Raw genomic sequence first — 14,382 nt, forward strand, 5'->3', positions numbered from 1 at the left:
CTGATTCATGAGGTGACTTCGAGTGAGAGCACAATACCAGCCCCGTGTACAAATAGAGTAAAGGAGTACACATTCATACCACTAGAGGGAAAACAGCACACCTTTTGTGAAACACTACAGTAGCCATGTAGTCTGCAAATTAAAGGTGCACTAAGTATTTTGTCCACTCATCCTGTAGTGATAGTTCGCCCAAAAATGAAATGCTGTCATCATCTACTCAACCTTTTCAAAATCTTCCATTCTGCTGTAGCTCTCAAATCTTGTTCACACTTACTTATTTTTGAACCTGCCACTTTGATGGTGCTTTATTGGAGCTAAAAAGCATCTGTTTATGAGCTGCTTTCATTCAATGGAAATGATGGGGGAAAAAATAAAGTCATACAGGTGTAATGTGATGATGAGTAACTGATGACAGAAATTAAATTTTTCAACAATTCCTTTTAAAAATAATGCATCCACTCGAAAGGTGTCAGTACAAAGTCCAAGACCAATGTCATATCAGTTGCTGAGAAAGACTATTATGAGCAAAACATAAACAAAAATTACTTAGTGCACCTTTAAGGAGTCAACTGTAGAAAAATGCAAACATATATTCAGTGCTGGGTAGATTACTTCTAAATTGAAATCCAGTACTAAAATTGCTATCAGTAACAATCTCTTGAATTATATTTTTTAGGTAATCTAATCTGATTATTTTTTGATTACTTTTGGATTACCTCTGCCCTAACTCTTGTTTATTTGATGTCACATGCATTTGTGTAGGATAATCTACACTATTTTGACATAATGTTGCTTAAATGCATTTAAGAAAACTTACTTAATGAATCAAAATATGTTAATTGATATGATTTCTGTGTTGTGCTTGCTATTTGTCTTATTGAGTGAAATAACAAAAAGCACTTAAAGGGTCATGAAACACAAAACACATTTTAAATGATATATATGTTTTGGCCAAGATGGCAGAAAATAAAAGGTGTAAATTATTCATTTAAAAGTGGACTTTTTTTTAAAAACTATTTCACAATTACAAATTAGTAAAGGTTATTGGACATGATGTAGACCTAATATTTCATCAGCAGTGTTTATTAACTTGTATAATAATTCGCCATGAGAAGGCATGGTCTATTGTATACACCATCTGTAGACTGACTTATAATGAAACCTTTAAAAGATTTTTAAAAAGAATAAACTGGAGATCAATAAATTACGAACAATTTTCTGCCATTCCCTTATTAATATGTAATCCATAAAAAGTAACTATAATCTGACCTAGTATTTTAAGTACTTTTTATCTGTAATTTGATTATGTAATCCAGATTACATGTAACCAGTTACTTCCCAGCACTGCATATAAGAGCTAGAGTGTACAGTATGATGGCACATTAGTACAATGCAGTCCTTCATACACATATTTTATGATGGTACAGTTATTTGGTAAATACAAAATGTATTCCAATAAATTCCCACTCTGTCCTCTAAGGGGCTCCATAGCTTGTGGTTCTAGAGGAAAATCTATAGATTATAAATATCAAGACAAAATAACATAAGCAGAAACTGAATGAGGACAGATTCCATAGAGCAAAGTGGGACCTACAGTAGAAAATCCCAACCCTTCACCATAACCAACAGTTTAAGTGTAAACATTGTCTAGAGAAGTGGCTCTTGCACGCTGGGACTAAATGTGCTCTTTAAAGAAAGATCAACATGAGCTATGAGAGCGAGAGCAATGAAAGATGTCAGAAAAAGTAAGTGAGAGTGGAGGTTTGGTCCAGAGGAGACCAAGTTGAAATCTACAGGGGGCACTTACTTAGGCCTTTGGATAGCATGTCGTCTGGGTTGTCCTGTGGAGCGGTCAGGAAGGGAGCAACAAGAAAGACAACAACCACAAGAGTATATGGGTTACTGAGACACTCTGAGGCCTGGTCCAGCCACTGGACACAGCAGGCACCAAGCTTTTCTGAGGACCACACACACCTCTGTCCGCTGGACATGCAAGCACATGGTGTTGTTGCTTCAAAAACGGCTCTAATGCCCGCTGTGCCCAGTGGAGCAGTGCCCACCTCTGTCCTTATGACCTGCTGCCCTATTCTTGCCCAGGTGTGCTGCCTTCAGTGGCGGGATTGTCTGTACTTACGGTCCACATCGCTTGTTTCCTGCTCACTCGCCTCCTTGTTCTTGTAGAAGCGGAACTTGCGAGAAAAGAGGTTCTTTTTACGCTTGTCATTGAGGGACTGCTGAGGAAGAGAAGGAAGGGCAAAAGAAAAGAAGGGCAGGGGAAGAGGGCTGTCTAATGTCCATATGGAGAAAAAAAAAGATCTTGGCTTTGTGGATCTCTGATGGTTTAATTAACCGTTTCAAGTCAAATGCCATTGACATTCTAAGTAATTCAAAATAAATTTGAAGAGCAATTAGACATGTGATAACTTTCTGTTTTAAGTGGTGGAATCAGAAGTATGTACAGTTGAAGTCAGAAGTTTACATACACCTTAGACAAATACATTTAAACTCAGTTTTTCACAATTCCTGACCTTTAATCATAGAAAACATTCCCTGTCTTAGGTCAGTTAGGATCACTACTTTATTTTAAGAATGTGAAATGTCAGAATAATAGTAGAGAGAATTATTTATTTCAGCTTTTATTTCTTTCATCACATTCCCAGTGGGTCAGAAGTTTACATACACTTTGTTAGTATTTGGTAGCATTGCCTTTAAATTGTTTAACTTGGGTCAAATGTTTTGGGAGCCTTCCACAAGCTTCTCACAATAAGTTGCTGGAATTTTGGCCCATTCCTCCAGACAGAACTGGTGTAACCAAGTCAGGTTTGTAGGCCTCCTTGCTCGCACACACTTTTTCAGTTCTGCCCACAAATGTTCTATCAGATTGAGGTCAGGGCTTTGTGATGGCCACTCCAATACCTTGACTTTGTTGTCCTTAAGCCATTTTGCCACAACTTTGGAGATATGCTTTGGGTCATTGTTTTAGGATTGATTTGCACTTTTCACACCAAACTACATTTATCTCTAGGAGACAGAATGCGTCTCCTTCCTGAGCGGTTTGATGGCTGCATAGTCCCATGGTGTTTATACTTGCATACTATTGTTTGTACAGATGAACATGGTACCTTCAGGCATTTGGAAATTGCTCCCAAGGATGAACCAGACTTGTGGAGGTCCACAATTTTTTTCTGAGGTCTTGGCTGATTTCTTTTGATTTTCCCATGATGTCAAGAAAATAGGCACTGAGTTTGAAGGTAGGCCTTAAAATACATCCACAGGAACACCTCCAATTCAGTACACCTCCTATCAGAAGCTAACTGGCTAATTGTCTAAAGGATTGACATCATTTTCTGGAATTTTCCAAGCTGCTTAAAGGCACAGTTAACTTAATGTATGTAAACTTCTGACAAACTGGAATTGTGATATAGTCAATTCAAAGTTAAACAATCTGTCTGTAAACAACTGTTGGAAAAATTACTTGTGTCATGCACAAAGTAGATGTCCTAAACGACTTGCCAAAACTATAGTTTGCTAATATTAAATCTATGGAGTGGTTAAAAAATGAGTTTTAATTACTTCAACCTAAATGTATGTAAACTTCTGACTTCGACTGTATGAAATGCATGAAGAACTGAAGTGGACAAATAAATGGATTGAAGCCATAGACCCAAGGACACTCAAGACAGAAGGTTTGTGAAGGCAGACGGACAGAATTGCTCTATTTGCATGCAGAGGGTAAGAAGCTTTGTAAAGTTGCCAGAAGCATGTGCTTTGGCTGTGGCTACTTTTCTTATCAGCAGTGACACCAGGACAAAAGTTAAGTAGTACTACAAGGCTGTATTTTTGGAAATCACTGAACATTGGCAGTGAGGCATCCTGATTACAGGTGCATCATATGTAGGGTATATCCATTCAGACAGTGATTTTACACTGCAGATATTTGGAGAGAGTTACACAGTAGTGAGAGGAGAAAAAGTGTAAAAATAAAAGACAGGAGCGAGGGAGGGGTAAGAAGGAGGTGTGGCGTTCAGAAGGACGAGCAGTCCGACATCAATGGCAAGCGTATTTGTCCTTTGTTTTCCTATCATGCATGTTTTGCATTTATTGGCATGTTAGACAGAATGTGCTATGGCTACAAGTCTGGTCTTTAACATCTTTGCCTTATTAATGAGTTATAGATGCCTCCAGCACTTGCGGTTACACATGCTGTTAATTTAGACTGGGCCATTCGTACGGCAGACTGATTAGTACAAGACATCCAGAACATTACAATTCCACTGAATGCATTGACTGAGCATTATTACATGTGAGTTAATATCAAATGGTCAAACTTTCACAGAGGTAGGGACACAAGCAAATTCTCGTTGTAAAGCGATTTTAAATGCATTTCAATTTTATTTAATGTACACTAGATATTTAGATTTGTTGGTCACTAACACTACAATGCGCAAGACCTCCGTTTCAAAACCTTGTGAGCTTCCTAACTAGATAGCATTTTAAGGCATCATAGCTTTGCTTCTCATGAGAATGCTGTTCAAAAACAGCCTAAGGCTGCTACTTGTGTAGGCAGTAGACAGCAGACACAAAGGCAGCTCACTAGGTTTTAGAAGAGTGTCTTAGCATTGTGACAGATTTTTTTTTATGATATCAGTGTCTTTTAGTGTAACTGTTTACATCTTAGTTGGTATTCAGGTATGAAATGTTTCACTCACCCCTTTCTCTCGTGACTTTGAGTTGAATTTTACTGTCTTTAATCTGGCTCTCTCCTTCTTCTCCACTCTGGAAGGAAAACACACAGGATCCCACATTACAGTAGATGTTAATCAACTTTTCATCCATTTTACACCCCCTTTAAAGCACAAATCCCCTTCATTAGGACAACTTCAAGACATGTGCTAGAGGATCTTGATGGTGAGCTATCAGTAAACATATAGGATGACTCAGGTCCAGTCTAAACCTTCTTGAAGACTTTGGTGGAATGATGTTGGAGGACCTTGAAAGGATATTATTTCTGAATGGATTCAATGTCTGTGACTCTTTAACAGTCTTGTATTTCCCAGGTATGGTTGAGGCAAGTTTAAATCTTTCATGGAGGTTGGCCATTTTAACATGCCATGGAGGTAGCATGTTAAAAATGAATGAATTATCAACAGGGAGCCATATTCTAGATTTTCCTTATGGACAAGTTAACATTAGTTGTATGGGGAGGTGATACAGTATATGAGGAGAGCGAGAGATGGGACTCGAGCTGTAAGTCTCTAAACATGAAGCTCAAACAGTGCCAAAGTGAGTCTATCACATTCTGACTCAAATATACCACATTCTGACACAAATATCTTGAGAAAATGGCCTTGAGGGGGGTCGCACACAGGACGCATCTGGCGGACGACATGGCGCGTTCTAAAATTCGAAACAGCTGTTTCCAATGAAGGTATGCACACCGTCACCGCCACTCAGTGTCTGTCGCGGTGCCCAGCTATGACTCCAGAGGCTTCTCAAATTTCAGCCGTGCCACAGAGGGCAACTCACATATTTTCCATTAAATTCAACCCAAATCATTATCAAAGGACATAGATTATTTACTTTAGCATTCTTCATTCTTGAACAAGGGAAAAACCTTGGTAACTTTTGTGTGTACAGACTGCAACCTGAACCACACTGACGTGCCCTGTGTTTGATACCTGTGCCGTGTCCTAGCCGTGAGGTGGCATGGCACTTCTAGTCCGGTGTGCGACTGCCTTTGGAAGTAGCTGATCCTCTTAAACCTTGTGAATCATGTGATCATAATGGGGCAGTATGAAGTTCTAACCAAACATCAAAGTACTTGCCATTAATGGTGCAAGTGTTTTTTTAAGAGGTCTGAAACCCGACCCCGCCATGAGGGGATTTGACAAACCGCTGGGTTTCGGGCCGGATTCGGCTAACTTTTTTAAGTATGACTTTAGGTTTAGGTTGGGTTTGTAGTTAATGAAAAAATAAATAGGCCTACCTAATTTGTTTTGCACATATGCTCTCCCTCACAGACACGCGCACATGTACGAGTTAGGGGCCGTTCACACTGAATGTGTTTTTGTGCCCATCCGCACTGTTTTTCCATTGTTTTCCTAAGCAAACACATGCTGAATGGACGTCTTTGATCACTGCAAAGCTTCTCACTATTTTTTAGCATCTCCTGCAGAACCGCCGCATTTTTAGACACTGTGACAACTTAGATTTTTATAAAAATGCATCTCGAGACACTTGTGTTATGTTTCATTCTTTGCACTGCATATAGCTTGTTTTTAGCACAGGCGTCACAAAGATTCGATGTTTTGTTGAAATTTAGGTTGCAAAGAGGACTTAATGTGACTGTTAATGTACATTGTTACACATGATTACAGATTCTTCTGCAGCAAGAAAAGTTTCGGTGCTTAATTCATGGTAAGCCAATGTTTTTTCCCTTTTTGTCCATCGTGCCTTTTCTTTAAACATGTATGTTAACTGTTTCCTACTGTTACCTTTCGTAGCTGCCTAGGATGCTTACATAAAATACAGCCTATTGCAACAACAGAAGAAATTGGGAAAGCAATTATAAAGAAATTATGAAGAGAATGAGCGATTTTGGGTTCTGGTCCAGTTCGGGCATAAAATCTGAGAGTATGGGTCAGGTTCGGGCTTCATTTTAAGGGCAATGCAGACCTCTAGTTTTTTGTTGACTCTCTCACCTCCTCTTGCTAGGGATGACGCCCATCTCCTCCACCTCTCCTTGAGGAGTGACCTGCCGTGCCTGCCACCACTCATCATCTGAAGCGTTCACCACATGCAGGATATCCCCAAACTTGAAGTTCAGGCCCTGGCTGGGCAATCCCGAATCCTTTGTTTTATCATAATCAAACAGCACTCTGCAGAAAACATCAAAAAGAGAAACACTCAATATGTTTCCCTTTAATGTTTGAGCTTTAAGCTGCTATAAAAATGCTTAAACTTATCTCTAATATCTATGATATACAACTAAATCACTTAAATGAATGTTTGAACTGTAAATAAAAGTAATCTCATTCCAATTACGCAATTTATACAAATTAAATTGAAACACATAATTGGAGTACTTGTGTCTAGTTTATAGTTCCATGTGGTGTGCTGTAGATATCTGTCCAGTACCTGACGTATAGCGATCTCTTCTGACTGGTCCTCAGGGATCCTGAGCCTGAGCTGATGCTACTGTTCATCATCTGCTCTCTCAGGTCATGGATCTTGGCCTCAAATCGTCTGTACTCTGAAAAACAAAAGGCCACCAAACTTCAACACTCCTCTCTCAGAGTGCAGCTGATATATGGAGATGTTTCAGGTGCTTTAGTTTGTTCAGCTGCTCACAAGTTATTACACAGATATATGATTAGATGTGTTTAGAAGATACAGTATGAAAGACTTTACATGAGAAGATCATGGAAAAATGTGTTGCGGAATATTTCTATTATGCAAATTCCACTGGGTTTCCCCAAGAGGTAGGCCAATATATCGGTTTTAACCGATTAATCGGTGGCGATAGTTGCTTTTTGGAACTTTTGGTTTCGATCCATTTGGAAGACCCATTTGCGACCGAGCTTTAACTTCCTGGCTGATGTCTTGAGATGTTGCTTCAATTTATCCACATAATTTTCCTTCCTCATGATGCCATCTATTTGGTGAAGTGCAACAGTCCCTCCTGCAGCAAATCACCCCACAACATGATGCTGCATCCCCCACAGTTGGGATGGTGTTCTTCGGCTTGCAAGCCTCACCCTTTTGCCTCTAAACATAACGATGGTCATTATGGCCAAACAGTTCAATTTTGTTTCATCAGACCAGAGGACATTTATCCAAAAAGTAAGATCTTTGTCGCCTTGTGCACTTGCAAACTGTAGTCTGGCTTTTTTACGATGGTTTTGGAGCAGTGGCTTCTTCTTTGCTGAGCAGCCTTTCAGGTTATGTCAATATAGGACTCGTTTTACTGTGGATATAGATACTTTTCTACTTGTTTCTTCCAGTATCTTCACAAGGTCCTTTGCTGTTGTTCTGGGATTGATTTGCACTTTTCGTGCCAAACTTTGTTCATCTCTAGGAGACAGAATGCGTCTCCTTCCTGAGCTGTATGATGGCTGCATGGTCCCATGGAGTTTATACTTGCATACTATTGTTTGTACAGATAAATGTGGTACCTTCAGGCATTTGGAAATTGCTCCCAAGAATGAGCCAAACTTGTGGAGGTCCACAATTTATTTTCTGAGGTCTTGGCTGATTTATTTTTATTTTCCCATGATGTCAAGCAAAGAGGCACTGAGTTTGAAGGTAGGCCTTAAAATACATCCAGGTACACCTCCAATTGATTCCAATTAGCCTATCAGAAGCAAATTGGATAATTGCCTAAAGGCTTGACATCATTTTCTGAAATTTTCCAAGCTGCTAAAAGGCACAGTTAACTTAGTGTATGTAAATTTCTGACCCACTGGAATTGTGATATAGTCATTTAAAAGTGAAACAATCTGTCTGTAAACAATTGTTGGAAAAATTACTCATGTCATGCACAAAGTAGATGTCCTAAATGACCTGCCAAAATTATATTAATAATTAAATCTGTGGAGTTTTACTGATTTCAACCTAAGTGTATGTAAACTTCTGACTTATACATATATACTTCGATCAGCCACAACATTAAAACCACCTGCCAAATATTGTACAGGTCCCCCTTGAGCTGCCAAAACAGCACCGACCCACATCTCAGAATAGCATTCTGAGATGAAAATCTTCTCACCACGATTGTACAGAGCGGTTATCTGAGTTACTGTAGACTTTGTCAGTTCTAACCAGTCTGGCCATTCTCTGTTGACCTCTCTCATTAACTAGGCATTTCCATCCACAGAACTGCCACTCACTGGATGACCATTTGGAGTAAATTCTAGAGACTGTTGTCCGTGAAAATCCCAGGAGATCAGCAGTTAGAGAAATACTCAAACCAGCCCATCTGGCACCAACAATCATCCATGCGATTATCTAATCAGCCAATCGTGTGATAGCACTGCAGTGCATGTAATCATGCAGATACAGGTCAGGAGCTTCATTTAATGTTCACATCAACCATCAGAATGGGGAAAAAATGTGATCTCTGATTTGGAGCAATGCATGATTGTTGGTGCCAGATGGGCATTTCCACACACACCAGTCTCTAGAATTTACTCCGAATGGTGCCAAAAACAAAAAACATCCAGTAAGGGGCAGTTCTGCAGATGAAAACCCCTTGTTGATGAGAGAGGCCAAATCATTGAGATCACATTTTTTCCCCATTCTGATGGAAAGATTTCAGCCACAACTGCCAGAAGAATTGTACGGGATTCAAAGAAAAACCCAAAGGTAACCTCAGGAGAAAAACAGGCTGCTCTGGGAAAAGACGGTGTGGTTGTTTCAAGGAGCACAATACAACTATACTTGAACAAAAATGAGCTGCATGGTCCAGTTGCCAGAAAGAAGCCAATGCCACAAAAAAGTCTGGTTACAATATGCCCAACAACACCTTGACACACCTCACAGCTTCTGGCACACTGTAATTTGGAGTGACGAGACCAAAATAGAGCTTTATGCTCACAACCATAAGCGCTATGTTTGGAGAGGGGTCAACAAGTATTGTGCTCCTTGAAACAACCACACCATCTTTTCCCAGAGCAGCCTGTATTTCTCCTGAGGTTACCTGTGGGTTTTTCTTTGTATCCCGAACAATTCTTCTGGCAGTTGTGGCTAAAATCTTTCTTGGTCTACCTGACCTTGGCTTGGTATCAAGAGATCCCCGAATTTTCCACTTCTTAATAAGTGATAGAACAGTACTGACTTGCATTTTCAAGGCTTTGGATATCTTTTTATATCCTTTTCCATCTTTATATAGTTCCATTACCTTGTTTCACAGTTCTTTTCTGCTCCCCATGGCTCAGTATCTAGCCTGCTCAGTGCATCCACGTGAGCTAACAAACTCATTGACTATTTATACACAGACACTAATTGCAATTTAAAAAGCCACAGGTGTGGGAAATTAACCTTTAATTGCCATTTAAACCTGTGTGTGTCACCTTGTGTGTCTGTAACAAGGCCAAACATTCAAGGGTATGTAAACTTTTGATTAGGGCCATTTGGGTGATTTCTGTTATCATTATGATTTAAAAAGGAGCCAAATAACTATGTGATAATAAATGGCTTCATATGATCACTATCCTTAAATAAAAGACAGTTTTTTTGCATGATCAGTCATATTTTCAAAATGAATGCCACAATTTCTGCCAGGGTATGCAAACTTTTGAGCACAACTGTATATATATATATATATATATATATATATATCTCTATGAAACATTGCATTTGTGCATTCGCGCTTTATTTGTCTTTTCTGACTTTGTTGCACTTTAATATAATGCAATAACACAGTAACATAGTGATTGATGTATTTCGTCGTAAAATCAAGAGACCCTTCCCTTTAAATCTGAACACAAGTGGTCACAGGAGACGCATTCAGTGACTAGTTGTAAACAACGATGTGTCTCGCCTGACCACGTGATCGGATCACCGGAGACGCATCTTAATACCAGGTGTAAACGGGGTCTTAATTATAGAGCACTGTAACAGGGCTAAGTTTCCATCATTTCAAAATAAGAATCTCTTGTGTGTTTTGGGCTTGTTTATAGTTAAAAGTCCTGTGTTATGCACCAAATCTTCATTTTCGTTTCTGGTTATTATTAGGGTTTTGGTTGCATAATAAACTGCATCTGGGATTTTATTTATTTTGGACTCCTGCAGCCTCTGTGTTTGTGCCCACCATATTAAACAAAGACTAAGAATTTGTTTTAACATTCTGTAAATCTATTTTACAACCCCAATTCCAAAAAAGTGAATGTTGTGTAAGTATGGAAAATGCTCATAAGTACAAAATTGAGTGATTTGTAAATTCTGTTCACCCTGTTCTATATTGAAAGCAATAAAACAACACATTATTTGTTGTTTTATCTTGTTAATTATTTTTTTTTTTCATATATGTACGCTCAATTCAAATCAGATGATTGCAATACACACCAAAAAAAGTTAAGCCATTCAAGTGTTTACTAGGGCTGCCCCCTAATAGTCTACCAATAGTCGATGAGAAGAGTCTTGGTCGACCAAGTTTTGATTGGTCAGTTGGTCACAGAACAAATACAAAAAGCTTTTGTACTTCCTGAGCTGAGATGTCTGAGATCATTTGCAGCAGTCATAGACGATACTTTTCTTGCAAAAAAAAAAAAAAAAAAAAAAAAAAAAAGAAGACAGAAACAAAGAAAGAGTGAGAACCTTTTACATGTGTGTGTTCCACGAGACTGCATGCCTCCGTACAAACAGCATGTCATACATGCGCATAGATGGCTTTTCTGTCATCTGTTCTTCGAAATATCATAAAGTGTGTTTCTTCAAGCGTGTGCCTGTGTGTCTACAGGCAAATTATTTATAATATTAATTTGATAATAATAATAGCCTAATAATAATAATTATTTAATACGTTAATGGGAAAACGAGACAAACATTGTCTTGACATCGTCAAAGGCATCAGCTATTGGCGAACACTCTGACCATCGTCGATCCCCGAGATCATCATCTGTTGGCACAACCCTAATGTGCATTTCTCTCTATAAATTGACTAAATGTTCAGACAGTCTCCTTGCTGGTTTTTCCAACACATTCAAAATCATTACCACTTTTGCCGGTGTCGCTGCGGCTCACTTCGTGCGTGCGCTTGTAAAATTTATATCTTAAAGGCTCATTATTACGGTTTAGTATTTCTCTGTAATGTAGAACAGTGTTTGCAATGTTACTTATACTTTCTCAGCCCTGGAACTCAAACCATTTTCTGATGCCCCCCAAAAAATATATATTTAAGTAATTAAATTAATATCATAAACATGCGACAACTAGCGATTAAACTAACGATTACTAGTCGACTAGGACAATCTTTGGTCGGGGGCAGCCCTAGTGTTTACTACTTTGTAACATCACAGTTTCTTCTAATAACACTTATTAAGTATTTGGGCATTGAAGACACAAATTTGTGAAGTTTAGCGAGCAAAATTTTCTCCCATATACAGTACATCCATTATACAGGTCTTCAGCTGTGCAATTGTACGGGGCCCTCGTTGCCGTGTAGTGTGCTTCATAATGCACCACACATTCTCAATTGGAGACAGGTCAGGACTGCAGGCAGGCCAAACTAGCACCCACACTCTCTGCTTACACAGCCATGTACTTGTAATCTGGGCAGTATGTGTTTTGGCATTGACCTGCTGGAGAATGTTGCCCTCAAAAATGTGCAAGTTATCCATGCCAAGGGCACTAACACACTCCCAAACCATGACAGACACTGGCACTTCTGGACAGTGTTGATGTATGGCCTCTGCTTTGCATAGTAAAGCCTTAACTTGCATCTGTGGATGCAGCGGCAAATGCTGTTGACTGACAAAGGTTTACTGAAGTATTCCCGAGCCAACGTCATGATATCCATTACAAGACAGTGACATCTGATGGATCGGAGATCACATGCATTCAGAAGGGTTATCCAGCAGGACAACAACTCATATACTGCCTTGATCACAAGTGAATGGCTGTGTAAGCAGAGAGTGCGGGTGCTAGATTCGTCTGCCTGCAGTCCTGACCTGTCTCCAACTGAGAATGTGTGGCACATTTTAAAGCGTACAATACAGTAACGAAGGTCCCGTACAACTGTGCAGTTGAAGACCTGCATAATGGATGAATGGGGGAAAGTTCTGCTTGTTAAACTTGTGTCTTCAGTGCCCAAATGCTTAATAAGTGTTATTAGAAGAAAGGGTGATGTTATACAGTTGTAAACACTCGACTGTTCCAACTTTTGTGGAGCGTGTTGCAATCATCTGATTTGAAATGAGTAAAAAAAAACAAACAACAACAACAATTAAATTCATATGGTAAAACATCAAATAGTGTGTTGTTTTAGTGCTTTCAGTATAGCACAGGGTGATTATCAACTTGCTTCTTTTAGCTTTTATTAGCATTTTCCATACTGTCTCAACTTTTTCTGAATTGGGGTCCTAAAAATGGCCGATTAATCGGTTAGCAAACTTTTCACCACCTTAGTTATCGGTATCGATAAAATCCACTATCGGTTGACCTGTAGTTCCCCCCCATAATCAGTACAGAAAAATGTGGAAAAAAAGGGTGCGAATTCCATACAGGCCTGGTGATGTCACACATAGTGTGAACAGTTTGAAGTTCAGCAGCATGCTCTAATTTACACAAACAGATCTCCACACCAAGATGGGAAGGAAAAGAGAGAGAAAAATTAAGATTACTCTGAATACAAGCAATACTGATGGGGGGGGGGTACACAGTTCTCTCTCCAGTGAATTTAAAGAGTAGATAACAGCCTCTGAAACAAAATACCACCTCTGCATGCTGTAAAGAAATAAGTCAACAATGTCCTCATAAGTGAAAAAGTTACCAATTAATCAAAGCCATCTGAAAATCAAATAACTCCTCTCTGAGTGATCATCCCTATAGCTCACTTCTTTACTAAACAAACCTAGTACTTACAATCAGTAACTCTCAGGTCAGGGGAAAAGCTAATCCTCGAAGCAGTATGTAAACTCTGTGTTTATATTGATTGCTTTTACATGATTTTAATGTTCAGTGCTCACAAAGTACTATAAAAACAGTTAAAGCAGTAGGAAAAACACAGCTCTGAGTAAATGTAATTCTGTTGTTCAAAGGAGTTGAAATAGTTTATAGGACAGGATGTATCGTCAGCCTTGTATGCTTTAACATCCAAATATCATTTTTATGAGTTCTATTTAAGAGTCTGACCTGACTAAAAAGAGTCAATAGATGGCTATAAAACTGGAGTATTGGCTTATTGGCTTTTTTCTTGTAATAACACAACTAAGAGAGTCCTATTGATCGCTGATTGATATCTGGTTTATTATTATTGGTCTTTTAAAATGACTGACAGTGGCACTGTCCTGCAGTGAGAGACTCACCCTCTGGTCTGTACTGGGCAACAATGGTGACAGTTTGTCCGGCATTCTTCAGAGCTGTGGCAGCCTGTTCATGAGTGGCACTGCGTAGGTCTATTCCATTCACCTGAGAGAGGTACAATGCTTTGTCAGCTGTTTTACATTAACTGGGCAAAGATAGTTCACACAATTTACTCACCCTTATGACTTTCTTCTGTGAAACACAAAAGGCAGAATGACAGCCTTAGTCACCATTTACTTTCATTGTATGAAAAAAAAAAGATGTAATGAAAGTGAATGGTGATTGAGACAAACAACCTACCTAACATCTTTTTTGTTCAACGAAACAGAGAAAGTCATACAGGTTTGAAATGGCATGAGG

General features: G+C 39.0%; 1 protein-coding gene across 23 annotated transcripts in view; it reads right to left on the reverse strand.

Moving 5' to 3' along the window:
- The window catches only part of LOC127441476 (discs large homolog 1-like protein), a 151,817-nt gene that overhangs the window by 8,791 nt on the left and 128,644 nt on the right, over positions 1-14,382 (reverse strand). For 12 of the 23 annotated variants that reach the window (XM_051698948.1, XM_051698946.1, XM_051698953.1 and 9 more), the window contains 5 exons: positions 14,025-14,127; positions 7,138-7,252; positions 6,702-6,878; positions 4,710-4,776; positions 2,135-2,234 (listed from right to left, as the gene is read on the reverse strand). In XM_051698948.1, the coding sequence (XP_051554908.1) occupies positions 2,135-2,234; positions 4,710-4,776; positions 6,702-6,878; positions 7,138-7,252; positions 14,025-14,127 (562 nt within the window). Of the gene's footprint in view, positions 1-1,807; positions 1,842-2,134; positions 2,235-4,709; positions 4,777-6,701; positions 6,879-7,137; positions 7,253-14,024; positions 14,128-14,382 lie in introns of all 23 variants that reach the window. The other 11 variants (XM_051698954.1, XM_051698950.1, XM_051698951.1 and 8 more) reach the window with 2 other exon arrangements.

This window comes from Myxocyprinus asiaticus, chromosome 5 (genome assembly GCF_019703515.2).
Source record: "Myxocyprinus asiaticus isolate MX2 ecotype Aquarium Trade chromosome 5, UBuf_Myxa_2, whole genome shotgun sequence".
Taxonomy (NCBI): Eukaryota; Metazoa; Chordata; class Actinopteri; order Cypriniformes; family Catostomidae; genus Myxocyprinus; species Myxocyprinus asiaticus.